The 17,202-nt window shown below is 40.7% G+C and overlaps 1 protein-coding gene across 3 annotated transcripts in view; it reads right to left on the bottom strand.

Annotated features, from left to right (window-relative positions):
- Nucleotides 1–14,283, bottom strand: part of disc1 (DISC1 scaffold protein) — a 54,358-nt gene extending 40,075 nt beyond the window's left edge. Inside the window, exons 1-7 of one of the 3 annotated variants that reach the window (XR_014894867.1) lie at nucleotides 14,112–14,273; nucleotides 13,771–13,905; nucleotides 9,580–10,448; nucleotides 7,898–7,967; nucleotides 6,426–6,582; nucleotides 5,747–5,843; nucleotides 5,100–5,332 (exon numbers count right to left, since the gene is read on the bottom strand). Coding sequence is in view for 2 of the 3 variants with exons in the window: in XM_085297340.1 (XP_085153466.1) it covers nucleotides 5,100–5,332; nucleotides 5,747–5,843; nucleotides 6,426–6,582; nucleotides 7,898–7,967; nucleotides 9,580–10,448; nucleotides 13,771–13,905; nucleotides 14,112–14,283 (1,733 nt within the window). In the remaining variant the exon portion in view is untranslated. Of the gene's footprint in view, nucleotides 1–5,099; nucleotides 5,333–5,746; nucleotides 5,844–6,425; nucleotides 6,583–7,897; nucleotides 7,968–9,579; nucleotides 10,449–13,770; nucleotides 13,906–14,111 lie in introns of all 3 variants that reach the window. The other 2 variants (XM_085297340.1, XM_085297341.1) reach the window with 2 other exon arrangements.
- Nucleotides 14,284–17,202: the final 2,919 nt, after the last annotated feature.

The raw sequence follows: 17,202 nt of genomic DNA, 5'->3' as shown, positions 1-17,202 counted from the left end.
GAAGAGTTGTGGGATCATCTTTACAAAAAACAAAACAAAAAGGCAGCCAAGATCCAAAGTAGTCCTTAAAGAAGCTTGGAGAACTATATTGAAGACTACTTAAAGAAATTACAAGAATGTCTTCCTAAGAGCTCAGGCCATACCATCACCACCAATTTTCAAGTTCATGTGGGTTAGCTTAAGACTTTCTTACCTCTCTTAGCTTCTTAAACATCTTGGCATACAGAAGATAAAAGACTTGTGGGTATCTCCATACAGAGTAAGTTCTTTGAACACTGTTCATCTTAGGTTGTAAAAAAATACATATAAGCTGATACTGTGTGCAAACACGAGCATAAGAGACCTGCATTGTGAGGACACGAGCTTTAAATTTTGCATTTGGAATCAAATGCTGTAACCAGTGAAGCTTGAGCCTGCATCTGGGTGGCTTACTTTAGCGTAAGAAAGAGAAACGCTGTGAGCGAGTGTGCCCCTTTTTGGAATACTGACCTGAAATAAACTACATCAAAATAAAGAGAAGACTGAACCTGAAAAACACCTTCCATTGTAAAATATGGCTCAATATTTGTGTTTTCTTTAACTGGCCTGTTGGATTCAACTCTAGCCCAATATTTCAGACAATAAGGGAAAACAGGACAACCCATTAAGGTCACACTACTTGGTGACAGATCTAAATCAATTACAAGATGGAGAAAAATGAGCATAAAATCCATTATGCACAGTACAGTCACCTTGAGACAGTCCCAATTGTCTCACAAAAATCATTATGTCCACTCCATGTTATTCAAGCTGATGCTCAGAGTGAGTCAGAGTTAAATGTTGTCTCTGAATATCAGTCTTATAGCGCCGAGTGGATTTCTTTAATTCAGTATTCGTGTGGAAAAAAACCTGATACGAGACAGAAATATCCTGTGTTGTTTGGAAAAGGGGCGACTGCAACACAATCATCACGGTGACCCGTGGCAAGCCACCCACAGATGTGCAGCTGAATATCCAATCTGAGGTCGCAATTTCAATCAGCAACGAGAATAAATGCGTTTCAGCCGGGGTGAGAATAAGCCAGATATCAAATTATGCCAGTGGTGGTGGGTCACACCGCCAAGAAGGCGATAAGTACAATTTACATGTCTTTCTAACGAGTGGCAAGACGGAGAGGCTTTCCACAGTGCTCCCTTGCAAGCTATTAACTTCAGAGGATATGATGCAAAGTGATCGTTAGCATCTAAGAAAAAAGCCATTAAAATTCAAAGCAGGTTCAAGCAGGTGTGAGAGAAGAAGACTGAAGGCACGTGGGATAAGAAACTAGCTGTCCTCTCTGAATCTAAGAAACAAGTTACTCCTAAAGGGCTGCAAACTGCTTTACATTACATCCATTTGTCAGTGGCTTTTGTTTATAAAGACTTGAAATACATGAGCTGAACCTCTCCAGGAACAATAGGCATCCAGTGCTGCATGGGCAGACCTGTCGATCACCGAACAAAGTGAGCAATTTTGCCTGTAAGCTGATAAAAAGGGTAATGATTCATGTAAATGCAAGGCTAGGTGTCTTCTGTGCTGTTACTGGAGGTGTTGATTTGGTTGAAACGTGATGGTGTGATTTTGACAATTCTGCTGAAAGATTTATTCAAAGTGCCACTTTGTCTAAGGATGGATGAAGCTGAGAGGCGATGACTTAGAAACAGCAGATCGCCACTGACACATCAACTTCAAAATGGGCTAATTAAATGTATGTAACATGATGAAAGAGAAAAAAACCCTATGGACAGACTGTTGCATGGTCACCAGCATTTGCAGCTCTATAGCAGCCCCACCTGGCCGTTCCAGGTATTGCACAAATACAAATACTGACCACTGCATAAGAAGTGAGCACATCTGACAGACTTGTACTAAACAAATGCTTTATGCATAGTAACCACACCAAGATCTTGCACAAGGTTAAATTATCATTACTGTGGCTAATTTTGCCCAAATTAATTGATATTTTCATATTTTTATCAAAGTAATATTAAATACAAATCTGGCTTCTACTGCACATTTTGAGTAATATTAAATAAGAAGATGCACCTCCTGGAGTTTTTATGAAAAATGAAAGAATACAAAACCTTTTGACTGCACTGGATAAACGTTACCTGTCTATTAAGCTGGCGTCAGGTAACAAAAATACTTCTTCTACATTTACAGTAAAGAATTATGTTTAAAACTCCAGTCCTCCTGCTGTCAGAGGAGGAAACCATCATAAAGTGGATAAACAAATAGCTGTCATGGAGGATGCTGTGATGTTTGGCAGTTTGTCAGCTTCAGGGCTTGTTTTCCTCATTCCTGACATACACTGTGCCGATTCCTCTATTGTATATAAATATTAGGGGTGCAACGATATTCGTATCGATATTGAACCGTTCGATACAGTGCTTTCGGTTCGGTACGCATATGTATCGAACAATACAACATTTGTAATTTATTTTATCAACTTTCCTTCTGACGATGCTGTCTGTGTTGAGCGCTCAGTGAATCTGCGTTCGACTACTCCGCCTAGGCTGCACTGTCGAGCGCAGATCCACTGAGCGCTCAACACAGACAGCATAGTCAGGAGGAAGAGCGCAGGGCAAGCTAGCGAGACAGAAGTTAAGCTCTCCTTGCAAGATGGACCTCCCCCACCCTCATTCAGATCTGGCGTTTGGAATTATTTTGGTTTTCATGTGACGTATGACCCTGAAGGTAAGCGAGTCATGGACTAAAGTAAAACAGTATGTTGGATGTGCCATGCAATGCTTAATTACATTGGTGTGAACTAGTGTGTTAGCGCAGTTAGCTCGTTAACGTGTTAGCTGTCTAGCCCCATGCACGGGGCGATCGGCGGTAGCTCGTTAACGGAGATTTGCCGTGTTGTGGCGTTAAGGTCATTTCAACGAGATTAACCTGAAAGCACTAGTGGGAACACGACGAATATGACTGCACATTTACGCCGACATCATCCTAGTGCAAAGACAAAAACAACAAGCATGCTACTAACTTTAGCCGAGTCATTTAGACAGCTGTTAGCACATGATTCTCCTTATGCTGCTGAGAATATAGCCCAGAAGAAGCGGATAGTATAGCTTTTATTTTGGAAAGAGACATTTCTCTGTAATAAACTCTCTTTTCCAAAGATGAGTGATTCCTCAATCAGATACAGGGCTTGCAAACTCGCTAGCCCGACGTCCCGGAGCTAGCGATCTTTCCAGTCGGGCTACAAAAATCTCTCTGCCCTGCCCGTCGGGCTATTGTAGGAAAAATATATGTCAATGCTTTTGCATTCTTTCAGAAATGTAGCTGGGTAATTATGTCATTGGCATCGGTGAGCCACTGTCAATATGTGACATATTGAAATCGCGTTTGAATTTGCGCTTGTTTTTTTGCTTTCACTTTGCAATGACAGCACTGATCTGTGAGTGATGATAATTTGTGCACCAATTCCTCTGACATCGTCTTATTAATCGTTAGCTTACTATGCAAACATGACAAGTGAAATCTCCCGCAGCAAGCTTAAACATGTGAGAGGTTGATCGCGCAGAGAATCGCTGAGCTTATGTGAGTGCGTGTGTAAAAGTAGCAGAATATATATTTCAGTTCTGCTGAGCCAAATAAGACAGGTCGGGGTGAAGAAGTGACAGCCAAAGAAAAGCTTACCACAAAACGGAGAAGTTATGACAAATCAGACTATAAGGCAAAAAGAAAGTGCAGCTTTATGGTTTCATGGACAAAAGAATTTCTGTGGCTGCAATATGACGAGCTAAATAACCAGGGCTGCACATAAGTGGTCCGCAGGTGCGCATTCGCTGTCAAAATAAAAAACGCGCACAAGGGTTAGGGTTAAATTTAAAAACTGTACTTTTGAGTTAAAATATATATTTATAATTTTAATAAATGACAAATTAAAAAGGCATGAACATTTTTTTGTATCGAAAAAATATCGAACCGTGACACCAAAGTATCGAACCGAACCGTGAATTTTGTGTATCGTTGCACCCCTAATAAATATGTAAGTAGAAATACATCAAATTAACACAACAACACAAATTATGTTACCTTCAAACTAGTTCTGAGTAAAGGTTATGCATGCAAAGGCCCAATCAGCGGACACTTTTCACAGTTTAGGTGTTAGATCCGGCTCGACCAATCAAACTGAGAGTCCAACGACCGACAGGAGAAACTGTAATACCGACGTGCAAAATTCAAAAGGTGTGAAAATGTTTTCTCAATGCTCAAGACCTCAATTTCCATTTTTCACATACATTTGCACATTTTCTTAACTATTCTGCTCGCTAGCAGAAGCAGATCCTGGAGAGCAAAACGCCTTTAATACATCCAAAGATCTGCAGTGAAGGCTTTGATTCCCTCATTTGAAGTTTTTCCCTAAATACAGATGAGGACAGAATTACTAGTGAAGTGTTTTTGAGGAGATTACAGTTCCAGAAACGTTGAATCATCCCCACATCATAACACTCCCACCACTGTGCTTCACTGTGGGGACGGTGCTGTTTGGGTTATACGCCTCTCCCTTCTGTCTGTGACCAAAGAGCTCTAGTTTCATCTCATCTCACCAAATGATGCACTTCCAGTATGAACAATCTTTCCCCAGGTTGTTCTTAGCACATTTCAGCGTGGCAGTTGTTCTGGGCTCTTTAGTCTCATCTCCGACTAGTTCTCGTTCCGGTCATTCTCAGTGCTTTTTTAGAGGCAGAGAAGATTTATATACTGTGTGTAAATTGGAGGATAACTCTTGGTTTTTGTAAGCTTTGAGGAATACAGAGTTAAAGCATGTCATTGCGCATATATAATAAATAATAATAATTTTATCCTCATTTGTAAACTTCTGTTCCTGGGAACAGCATGTTTCATTCATTCATTACCTGCAGCTTTGTAAAGGAGGCTCTAAATTTTTAATTATTTCATGCAACCACTCAAACAAGATGAAAGCATTATTATTAACTATGCTCAAAAAGACAACTGTTTAGTTCTCTATTTTTCCACTTCCTTTTTTTTCGGCTCATGCAAACACAGCCTTTCATGTCACAAATGTGACATTTAAGCAAGCAAATCATGACATATATGGCGCTGACCTGAGCATGGAGGGAGGACGAGAGACTGAGATTTGTGTGCGATTCTCAGAAGCGACGAGGTCCTGGAGGGTTCGGCTCATGTCGCGAAGCTGAGCCGTGCTGCAGCTCCTCAGCACGGAGGCCTCCAGCTCCTCAGCCTCCACCTGTTGCTCTTCCTGCTGGATCTGCTGCTCCAGACACCGGCTACGGTCCTTCAGCTCCACCAGTCTCTGCTGCAGCTCTGCGATCTCCTCCTGCAGAGGTGGAGCAATGTTCATTTCATTCATTTTACATGTATGTTAGAAATAACATAGTTTCTATGAAGGTAATCAGCAACAGTGAAGTAGTCCTTCAGTTTTTTAAGCCAGCAGATTGAATGAAAAATTCAAACACCTAATCTGAAACTGAAGGAAACTTGACTGGTGAGTTATTAGCTTTTTTCAGAATTGTTAATCAATAGTTTGTTTGATATTAAAGTAGCAGTGAGATTAATTAATCTTGTTCACACTCATTCACTGTCAGTGTAAATACTGCTGACAGCTATGCATATTTTACAAATTTCATTCACTTTTGTGAGCAAGGAAAGAAGCTGTTTTATTAAATTCTCAGAGGAGCAGTAACTCAGACCAGCCTGACGTACAAAGCGGAACGACGTGAGCCGAATTTACCTCGACAAGCCGTCTCTCTCGTATCAGACGTTCTCTTCGTTGCAGTGGACCCTGTGATGAGTCGGATTGCTCCCCTGCAACAGGCTCTGCACACTCCCTGCCACAAAATGACACCATTTTTAACAGCTTTGATTAACATTTTCAGGAGGTTAATCCACATTTAATGTTGCTTTTAATCTCTGTAAGTCAAAGCTAAAGAGAGCTGCAGATTGGTAATATACAGTATGGTTGTGTGTAATCACTTTTTCCCACAGATTCTCATCAAATAACTCTGTGACAGTGGAAAATCTGCTGTTTATCAGAGGTGACCTAAAATCCTTTTGCTTATATTTGTTCGGGATACTCTCTGAAGAGGCCCCACCTGATTTCCTTCCTGTCACAAGAGCTATTTTGGAGAGCTCCCCCTCTTTGATCTGTGCTACAATATTGCAACAAAAGAAAGAGAATGAGCTTATGAACTCAAATAAACCCCATTATGTCCTGAACAAAGGGAGTTTATTGCTATAAAAGTAGATCTGTTTTTGTTTAAGTGACACACAATATAAAACGAGGTCCAAAACAAAACAGGAAAAGTAATTTTCAGTGTAACCACATTTCATATTATATTCCCCTTATATATTGTATGCAGTTAACGTTTTAAATATAGTGTTTCAGTTAACATGATCAAACCAGCACTGACCTGTACTGACTGCAGTCTGCCCTCTGGAGGGCGCTGTCCACCGCCTGTCGGAGCCTCTCCAGGAGCAACGCCACGCTGGGCTGTTGGGAGGGTAAACCCAGCTTCAGAGTGCTTCGTTCTTTAGACAGCTCCTCTAACTTTTTCCCAAAGCGCTCAGCTGTGAACACACATACACACATGCTGAATAACATGCAGAAAACATCAGCTAGAGGAGTCCAGTTATCAGCAAGTGGTGTTGTGTTCTAGCCCTTTACTAGAAGTCATTTAAAGGGAGCACATTTCTGACCTTGCTGTATTTATGAATCCTGAATAAAAATCTGCATTTCTTGGCTCTGTAAACACATAAAACTAGAATTATCCCAGTCTGGCGGGTTCATAGCTAAATTAAAAGATGGCAAGCACGACATACACAGACAGAATTTACAGAACCAATCTCATCAGCTATTTAATCCAACACTGTGTAAGTGGAAAAACAGAAAACTAAACGTATAAGTCAGAGAATGAATAGACAAGGAGAACACCAGCCAAGGCATACAACACTGACCCAAATAATAAGCACGTTCGAACAGATCTACAGGATACAGAAACATGTGTATTTAAACCTGTTTTTAAGCTGCTCCCTTATTCACAGGGGTCACCACGTGCAGATAGACACACATGGTTTTAATATGGTGGGTTTTTAGGCTGGATGCCTTTCCTGACAAAACCCTCCCAGTGATTTCAGTCTCCTGATATCAAACCAGGGATCTTCTGTGTGTAATGCAAATGTGTTAACCACAGAAGCAGATGTATCTTATGTATTTGTTCTATCACAAAATAAAAGAAATGGGTTAAAATGCAGTTTTTGGTTTGATTGTTTATATTTTTTTACAATATCTAGGTCAGGTACAAGTACAAATGATATTTGTTAGGTTTGAGGCTTTGTTGTTTCGTTGCAATAATCACGGGGAACCCCTTCCTGTAAACTTTTCTGTAAAAGCTTCCCTTATTTCTCTGTAAATACCCTTTATTTTGATTTGAGTCGACATAATAACTGTGCTACTTTCTGTTTTAAGCCACATAAATTGAAGATTTTCTAGTTTTACCATTATAGGATAGTTAAAAATAAAGCTCTGTGCCTCATCTCTCACATGTTCTTTCACACAGGTCATCTCAGTATGGTGAACAGCAAATTAGCAAGAAATTTAATAAAGAAGCTGACATCAAAGTGATAAATGATCCAAACATGTGAGTGCAAGCACACTCATGAGTTAGAAGGACAGCACGTGTTAAGCTCCTGTGGCTTTCTGGTCACTGAGTCAGAATATTTTCACTTTGAACTGTGCTCTTTTCTCTAACTTTAAGTTATTGTGTTTAGGGATATTAAACTTTACTTTTTAAAAACAAATAGTAAAAAGATAAATAGAATCTTATCAAATCATTCATAAAGTCGTTATTTTGTAACCTTAACCGAAATGGCTAAACTGGTTTACCTGCGTCATAATCGTCGTCCAGAATTGCTTTCTGCTGGAGCCTCTGCAGCTTCAACATCATGGATTCAATCTGAGAGACAGCAAAAAGACAGAACAGGTTACACAACAGTAACTCCAGAGTTCATCGCCTTTTAAACAGTCAATATATGCAGAAAAAAGGTGGGTGCAATGACTGCCAGGTCAAAGTGATACTGGGTCAGCAAGCTGAGGAAAGGGCGTTAACAATAACTTGACTACAGTACTTCACCGTTTTACTTTTTTTGAGGAGGACCTGAAAGATTCTATCAGATGTAAAACACTAAAGCAAATACTGAAAAATGTTTATCAGATGAAATATGGGGTCATTTTTATCACTTTCAAGCTTAGAATGTAAGATAAAAAAAAAATATTGTTTGCTTTTCTGTAAAATACTCACAAGGCAATTATTTCTCATTTCTTGCAAAATGCATGAATTATACACTAATTAAAAGTACTTAGGTAGTACTTAATATTAATTACAGAATAATTTGTCTTCTTTTCTATAAAATACCTGCAGTTATTCCCTTATTCTAGTGTACCTATCTTTAAGTATTTCCTTGTAAATTTAATTACTTTGTATTTTCAAATAAACTATATTTAAATTTCATTTAATTTCAGGGGAATTATGTCCTTACTCACGTGCAGTATTACAAAGTGTTAACCAAAAGTTTGGTTAAGTAGGTGAGTTGAATACTTAGTTTTCTCTTTCAGAAAAATCTAAACCTGCTTGCTTTTGTCTTTCTTAATAAAACAAGAAAGCATCAGTACAGCATCACTCTGATGAGTCTGTAAGTACAATGTTCTGCTATTAGAAAAAGCTAGCTGGTTAGCTTGAACGTCTAAAACAAGTGTAAACAAACAAACACGATACATGACCAGGTCTTAAAGTGCAACTTAGTTCTGACACTTAGTATAAGATAAAGAGATGATTAGTGAGTTTCAGAGTTACTCAACTCTTGGGTGAATTTTGTTAACAAAACAAGGCTAACAGCTGCTGGCTGTAGCTTCATATCTACCAACAAGGTATGAGCTGGAACTAGTAAGGAAAGCAAATACGGGTTTCCTGATTTAATATAGTATTCATCTCTCTGTAGTTTAGTCTCATCTTGACTGTAGACCAAGGTGTCAAACCTAGGGCCCGGCAAAAACTCCAATCTGGCCCACTGGAAGAATTTGGAAAATGTGAAGGAGTGAATAGATTTTGAACTTTTAACTGTATTTTCCTAGGATATACAGCTTTTTCCATTGACAAACACCACCCCCCATTGCAATCTATACTACACCAAATAGTCAAAAATAACAGAAAAACAATTCAATGACAGAGAAGTTCCTGTATCGACTATGTCCATCATAGAAATTTCTACTATAGAAATAAAAGAACATTATTATAAATATAGGAAAGTGAGGGGTGCCAGTACTTTTTCTGTTATTTTACATATTTATCATATAGAACAGACATACTGTTGACATTTCTTCTTGGGAAAATTGTTTAGTTAAACTTTACTAAACAGAAAGTGGAGTTTCACTAGTTCGTCACACTTAAAATCAAAGTGGGCTGTATGTGGCCCATAGTGTTAGATGAGTTTGACGTCGCTGCTCTAGACCTTGTTGGGAGATTAATTTGAATGACTGATATGTGAATTTCATGAGTCTGTCTTGCCCACCTTGGTGTGAGTGCGGTTGTTTTGGAGGCAGTCTTGCAGCACGCCCTCGTACTTCTTCAGCAGGTTATCCCAGCCTTGCTCCAAGGCAGGTGTAGCGCTCTCGTAGCCTGAGGTGACAGAGGAGGCAGAGGTACTGTCCGAGTCCAGGGAGAGTGAGGAGGTGGCCTCTATATCAATAGACTGAGCCTCACAGTCAGGCACGTGGGATCTTTCTACGTGGGTGGCAAACAGGCATTCTCGCCAAAACTTTCCTCCAGGTAGTGTTTGAGCAGGAGACGACTGCTTAGAGAAATTGTGCTCGACAGGTAAGGTTTCGGGTTTTGTTTGAGGCAGGTCAGATGCTTTTGTTGATGAACTTAGTTCTTGCTCTTGTGTGGGTGTGGTGGTTGTTTTCTGGCTGGAGGTAAGTGACTGTTGGATGAAACTGAAGCTGGAGTTAAAAGAGTCCTCTGGCTCTGAATGAGTGTCCAGGCTCGAACTTAACCTGAGTTCATTGTTGGGCAGTGAGGACTGGCCCAGATGGCTGGATGTACTCTTAGAATTGCAGTCCACAGGGGAAGGAGGGTGGGTAACAGAGCAGACAAAGCTCTGAGTCTTCCAGGAGCTACACGTGTGTTTATCAGGCTGTTGATGATTTATTAAAGACACACTGTCTGCAGGAGCTGGACTTGGCCTTTGAGCATTAGTTGCATCAGCTATGTCAGCGTCACGTCCTGATTTTCCATTGGTAATAAAAGTGGTTGTCCCAACGTCCTCCTCCTCTTCCTGAGTGGCGCTCTGCAGTCTGCACTGCTCTCCTCTCATGTACCCTGGTCTTCGGTGGAGCCTCTTACGGCTGGAGCTGCCAGCTGTCCCTGATGCTCTGCCACCTGTCGATGCAGAGATTAACCATTAAGCTTGACAACATGGCCATGAGGAAGATAACGCATGACCTCATAGAACTGGTAGGATTAACCATGTAATCAATGGCTAGAGCAGGAAGATGTAATGCTACGTGTACTAATTACACAAGTACCCGAAGCAGCTGTGATCCAGCAAAATGACCTTGTTTTTAAAAATAGTGCCTAATGGACTGAATTTTTTTTTTTTTTTTTTAAACGTTGGGCAGATGTGTGACATTTCCCAGGGTTCTGCTCCAGCTGTTGGGAAATACCAAAGCTGCACAGTCATTTATAAGTTAAGACATGCCTCTCTGTGGGATACCAGATGCATGAACAATATATTCTGAGGTTAGATTTGCATTTGTTTATTTTTGCAAATAGCAAAATTCTTCAGAGGAAAGGTTCTCAAAACATAGCAGGGGGTTCACGCCTGGATCTGGAGCCTTAAATCGGTCTATTTCACTGAAATATAGGGCAAAGGGCACACAGGCAAGGTCTGATTCATGTTGGTCCACTAACAAACCGGCACTGATGACGCTATTGTTTTTATAACCACTCAGCTTCTCTCTTTTTCTTAAAGCAGTAAGGCTGATAAAGTTTACCTGAGATCTATTTCTGAGTGGGTGCTATAACCTGTGAGTCTTCCAGCCAAAGCAATAAACTGAAGGATTGTTTAGAACAATACTGATTACCCTCGCTTTATCAAACCCACTTGCACTGCACTCATAGCTTGTCTCAAAGCTTTTCAGTTATTACGAAAGCCATGTTTTTTGTAAAGGGGGCATAACTGAAATAGCTTGTGAAGCACAGACACTGCCAATCTTAGTAACAAGAAGTGATACAAACATGCATGCAAACAGCGTTTGGTCTGAAAGTGGAGCGTAATGATAAAGGCCAGATTGTGGCGGGAGTTAGACACCTGCTGCAGGGCCACGTGATTAATACATATCATGTTTAGGATTCAGACGAGGAGGCGCGCTCAAATGCTGGGGATCAACAGCCCCTTTGTGTACAGCTGCGCTGCTCCTTCTTTCACTTCTGGCTCTCGCTTTCTCCTCCCACTCGCGAACACTGAAGTCACACAGAGGCACACTGACAGTGCTGAAAACACTGGGATCAGTTGTACTATTGTCAGTGTAAAAGCCTGTTAAACGCTTTAACTACGATAAAAACAAATCCAAAAGTAGAAAACGCAAACAAACACATAAAAACAACATCTTACGCAACTGCAAACCTCTACAAATAATGTGTTTTTTGCAGTGGGAACACAATTATCAAGACAGGAATGCGGGGCATTGAAGAAAGCATGACCGATGAGCAAACCACAGCCCACTTCCCAACACCCAGTAACCTCCTACGATGCCACTCCTAACCTATCCCATGAGACTGTAAGAGACTCAAATAGACACCAGTGAGAGCAGTATTTCAAGTGAAAGTAACACACGGATGCTCCCATTGTAGCCAGTGTTTTTGTGTGTGTGCAGTGTCACTTAGAGCTTGGGTTACACACAGGTCCATTAGAGGGTCCTTGCAGACGTGGCCACTGGTCCATAACTGATGTAAGAAACCCAACACCATCTGTAGGTTACAGCTACAACCGCACACTGTCTACCATCTGGTGTGGCTAGATGTTATACTAAGCCCTCTACAACAACTAAGAGTCGAAAGAAGAGGGACATGATGGTGTTACTGTATCCTCGCCATACTTCGATTACACAAAGAGAGCTCTTCCTGGTTTAAGGGGAAGGAAATGCCTCAGGGCCCATTGTTTTGTGTCTGCTGGCTTGTGTGTATGTCAGAGGGGCATCTATTTTTTGGCTGAAGCCCCTCAGAGGTATTTTCTACTTCCTGTCGGGCTTTGGGCTAAAATAGTTCACCGGGAATTCAGGCAGAATATACAAACAAGCAAGCAGTGACGTTGAGTGGTTCAACATCAAAGATAAAACAGTCTCTCTGCAACAGCATTCTCACTGTAGCATGTTATCAGTGCTGAAGAAACTGTACAGAGAGCCTGAGAAAAAGAAGCATGTCAGCCAGAAGAGGCGAGATTATTTACCTTTGGAGATTAAAGAGGCCCTCCTCAGCACCCTTAGGTTAAACACTGCATCCAATTGGGCACTGAAAGTGCTTGAGCCAAAGACAGAGAGGAATGCAGGGGCTCTCATAAAAACACAAACATTTGAGGAACAAGCTCAGCACCCTCTGACACACACACAGACACACAAGCGGATCTGCATGTCAGCAACCTCCTGAGAAGCAGCACTGCTCGGCAGATGTGCAAAACCTCGCCACTTGTGACCAAAGAGAGCGTCACAAAAAGGGGAAGTGAAAGTTAGCAGTGATATCTAGTCATCTTACTAAAGAAATGACTACATAAGTGGATGAAAACCCAACAATACAGTATGCTCCAATGCCAGTTCCTATCTTTGGTCCTAAATCTTGGTCCTTATCGCTCCATTTTGCACGGTAGGTTAAAGGATGGGGATATTCCAAGGATTGCGTCTCTGCTATGCTCTTGTCAGACTGTAATCACATGAGGATCAGTTGAGTCTGTGTTATAGAGATTCATTTACACACTGCACATACTCTTTAATAGGCATTTTGATATTTCTGGTAGATTAGATTCAGTCAAAAATGTCACACAACAGAGACCAGGGAAAAATCTACTCACAGCAGAAGCTGTTTCGGAAGCACTTTGGGAAATAGATTTTTATCTAAGGTTTACCACATCTAGCAGCCTTTTAACTGCAGTAGTTACCCTGTTGCATGTGGCGAGATCATAACAGTCTGATAAATGGGTCTAATGGAGGTCTGATTACCGGCATCCTGCGTGAACAGACTTGGATCACATTTCTATTTATTAGTCAAGCTCATTTTATTTGTATAAAACATGTTAAAAGACCCAAATAGAGACAATACGCAGGAAAATGCTTCTCTACTTTGTCTAAAGAGGTGGGGAACATATTATTTAAGTATTTAATCATTTCCAACTCATCATCACTCCTCCATGAATGACTGGTAGGGAGACTTTAAACCTTTATGATCCAGGGAACTGTGAACTTTCATACACATTCCAGGCAATGCATTATTAAACAGGCTATGAGTCTTCACTGCGGCTGCTCTGCTTTTGTTTAATCATCTGATGATTATCCCTCCCTAAAAACTGCCGGCTTAGTACATCCTAATACTACTATTTTATCCAATTTCGGTGTATTAAAGTTGTATGAAGTTCCTGGGGGTGTATACATATCCTGTAAAAGACCAGGGTCGGTGTGAGAACATCAGCGGATAGTTAAAAATCTTGTTTTACCTTGAATGGTTTCGCGGCGGTGAAGCAGAGAGTTGCCGTGGCATTCCAGTCCCATCAGTCCAGCGAACATTTTTCCATTAAAAAAGGCTGTTTGTGTTGAAAAGTCAAAGAAAGTCAGACCTCGGTGGCACAAGCCTGCATAGAGTTACATCGACCATGTTTTAGAAGAAGTGAAGCCAAGCAAAGGGACTGATCTCATTTCCGTTATGGAAAAGTGAACCCGGGCTGCTATATTTTCCCTGCACACAGTGAGTGACGGGTGAAAACTGCTTCCCAGCGCGCTGTTTTGTCCCTGATGAAAATTTCTTGACACAAACATTTATGGTACATCAGATTCTTACATTTCTCCCCCTGTTGGAAACAAGTGGGTCCCGCTGCGCCTGAACTGACGGTTTGGAGAAAGACTTCACGTCGTGCTGTTCCTTGCGGGGAAAGTATGGAAAACACATCCAGCGGTGGTGTGCAGTGGCAGAAGTACATAGCCCAGGAAAATCCGTCTGTTAGTCGACACATCGATCAGTTGATCAGTAATCCGTTAGTCGCTGCGCCCTTGCGTCATGCGTCGCGTTGGAGCTCCTACGTGTTCAGGAATTTGACTCCAGACTCCTTCAGACCGCCTCATATCCACAGCGGGCACACTGTGGAAGTAGCAGCGGACACGGAACCGGATTAAATAACGCAGTTGTTTATGTTTATATGTGCTGTATTTTAGTGTCACTGAAGCTTGTGGAGGAAATTTATGGGGGAAAATACCATCTCTCTACTATTAAGTCACAAATACCATGAAGTTCAAATGTATACACACAGGATGCGTGTGATTCAGTCATTTAAATCACAGTGTAGCAGGTCTGTACTCCCTTACACATCTTAATGTGTCTCTTTCTTTCGGCACTCAGGGAATCAGCGAGTAGCACCAAACCCTAGACCTCACATGGCGCAGAGTCTTTTCATCCACCCCTTCACACACCGCTCATCCCAGTGCTCCTTTCATTCAGCTCGCCTGGCTCGTGAACAATACTCAGAGACAAAAAGCTCTGTTCAACAGACAGAATGCAGGACGTACTTACACATAGCTAGGGTAAGAGCAGGGATGAAACACGTTGCCTGGCACGCAGAGTGCCATCACCTGCTCTTTGTTAAAGATTAGAGGCGCATTGGAGATGCGTTTTTGACATCAGCGCACTGCCCCACCGGCTGGCTAGTTTCCAGGAGAAGCCCTTTGACTAACCTCTCAAGTTTTAGCTTAGTTGTCAAGTTTTAGTCTTTGGCTTACCTCTGTGCCATAAGTTTTAAGACATAAGAAACACCATATTATGCGAAAAACCCAGAAAGAAGATGCTAAAATTACACACGGTGTCTATAAGGGAGCAGATGAAATGTATAAGAATGATGTAATCACATCTGTCTTATGTATTGATATATGAGGGCTTTTATGAAATAATTAAGCAATCAGGAAAAGAGTGACTGCAAGGATAAAAGATGACTTAATCAAAGGATAAACACGTAGCTGTTGACTAATAACACATTAGCTCCTGCTCTGTTAGGTTTAACTTGCTCTTTCCCTTCATCAGCTATGCATTCAATGCATCCATCGCATGCATTTTTCACAGTGCTGTAGCTGTGTTGCTGACTTTGACCAGCAGATGTCAGACTTCACACAGATATATTAGTTTATCCGCCATAGAAAGTTAAGAAATAACTTTTTTCTTTACATTTCCCAAAAGTATGTGTACACGTTTTCACTTTTACATCAAACCTTGAGAAATACACGTTTTCATCCAACTTTGATTTCATACATAACTACAACCATAGGCTGACTACGTGTTTCCTGATTTAGTCGTATTCACAAAATATTCATTTGATCCATCATGTTTATGTCACTGTATACACAAATATATAGTATCACATTTAAATAGTCTGAATGTGGATTTAATAGCATTCTTTTCTCCTAATAAAAAAAGGTCCATGCCAGTTTTTTGACTTTCTCCTGTGTATGGAACCAGGAAGTTTTTAAGCATGGCCACGAGAGTCATTTCCAAGCCAAAGGTCTAAATCATTGTAAGTTTTATAGCTCTCACTGACAAAGATGTTAAGAGTGGTTTTGGTCTGCCATATTCCAGACAGTAGAGTTACAGCAAATCTCTGGATTAGGGTTGTTCCAGGATTTATTTATTCATTTATATAAATGGGGCGCTAAAGTAAATTAGCTAAAGTGCGTTACACTGATTATAATGTGCACAGGCCTCCTATGTAATAACTACACAGGAGATAACTACGTCTCCTGTTGCACAAATTAGGAGATGTAGTTACCCAGTAATAATATAATGGCTGCACTTAAGCACAAGATTTAATGGTTTGGTAATGGAACCACTGTGATATGGTATAGTTATAGTTTTACAAAGTAAAGCAGTTAGGAATAGTAAGTAGTGGACTGAGGTTCATGCAATATACCCATGCAGTCAAACAGTCACTGCATGTAATATTATTTATATTTAGATAGTTATATATTCACAGTGAAGCAGAGGAGGACGTTTATTTCTACAGGAAAATGGGGAGTTAGACCCCCTTATCATCTCCTGCTATAATTTCCAGTGCCACCCTTAACCCCCTCTTTAACCGCGGTTGGCTGATCATCTCCTTCGTAAACAAATTGCTTTTCTTTGGAGTGTAAAAGGAGGCCAAAACTTTATTTTTTCTGCACATGTATCTGTTTGTATACACCGTTCTGAAATTGCCCAGCAGATGGCAGACCTAAATTATTTGGACTCTCTCTCTTACAGAGTCATAAAAAGGGACAAACTTATACAATATCAAAATGATCCAGTTCATATCAAAACAAAACAATTACTTAATTACAAATAGCCTACATTTTTTGTACAAAATTAAATTTGTCATAGTCTTTTTTTTTCTAATGTATGTGTGATCAAAATGTGATATGTATACAGACCTAAAGGTGACTAATGTGAATCATAAAATAACATTTTCTCTGAGGTGAAATCTGGCAATAAGATTGTTTTGGCCCTATCTTGAATAAAGGCATCTATTTTCAACAACAGACTATGCTATCATTATTTTCATTTGTCACCGTACAATAACAAACACCATGAGGTGAAGCATGATATCAGTTCTCTACCAGGAATATTCCTCCTCTCATTCCAAATCTCACTTTAAGTGTACGTCACTGCACTGGGACGGAGTGTTTAAAGAGGGTAGAAGAAGGAGACAAGGGGTTGTTTGTGAGTATGTGTGTGTGTGTGTGTCTCCTGGAGAATAGGGGTGTGCAATGTGCAAAGGTCACATGTTCCTCCTCCACACTGAATGAAGAGTGCAGACAGCCAGTGGGACTACCTTAGATTATCTGTGTGTGATAGAGAGAGGGAAGGGCAGCGAGAGAGAGAGAAAATAAAATGAACACATATTTTCAAAGCCGCT

Source organism: Mchenga conophoros, linkage group LG13 (assembly GCF_057382185.1).
Source record: "Mchenga conophoros isolate Kocher_MC1m ecotype Shallow Benthic linkage group LG13, M_conophoros_male_GT1.1, whole genome shotgun sequence".
Classification (NCBI taxonomy): Eukaryota; Metazoa; Chordata; class Actinopteri; order Cichliformes; family Cichlidae; genus Mchenga; species Mchenga conophoros.
Note: the sequence above shows the minus strand (reverse complement) of the source record. Positions and strands in the feature narration are given on the sequence as shown.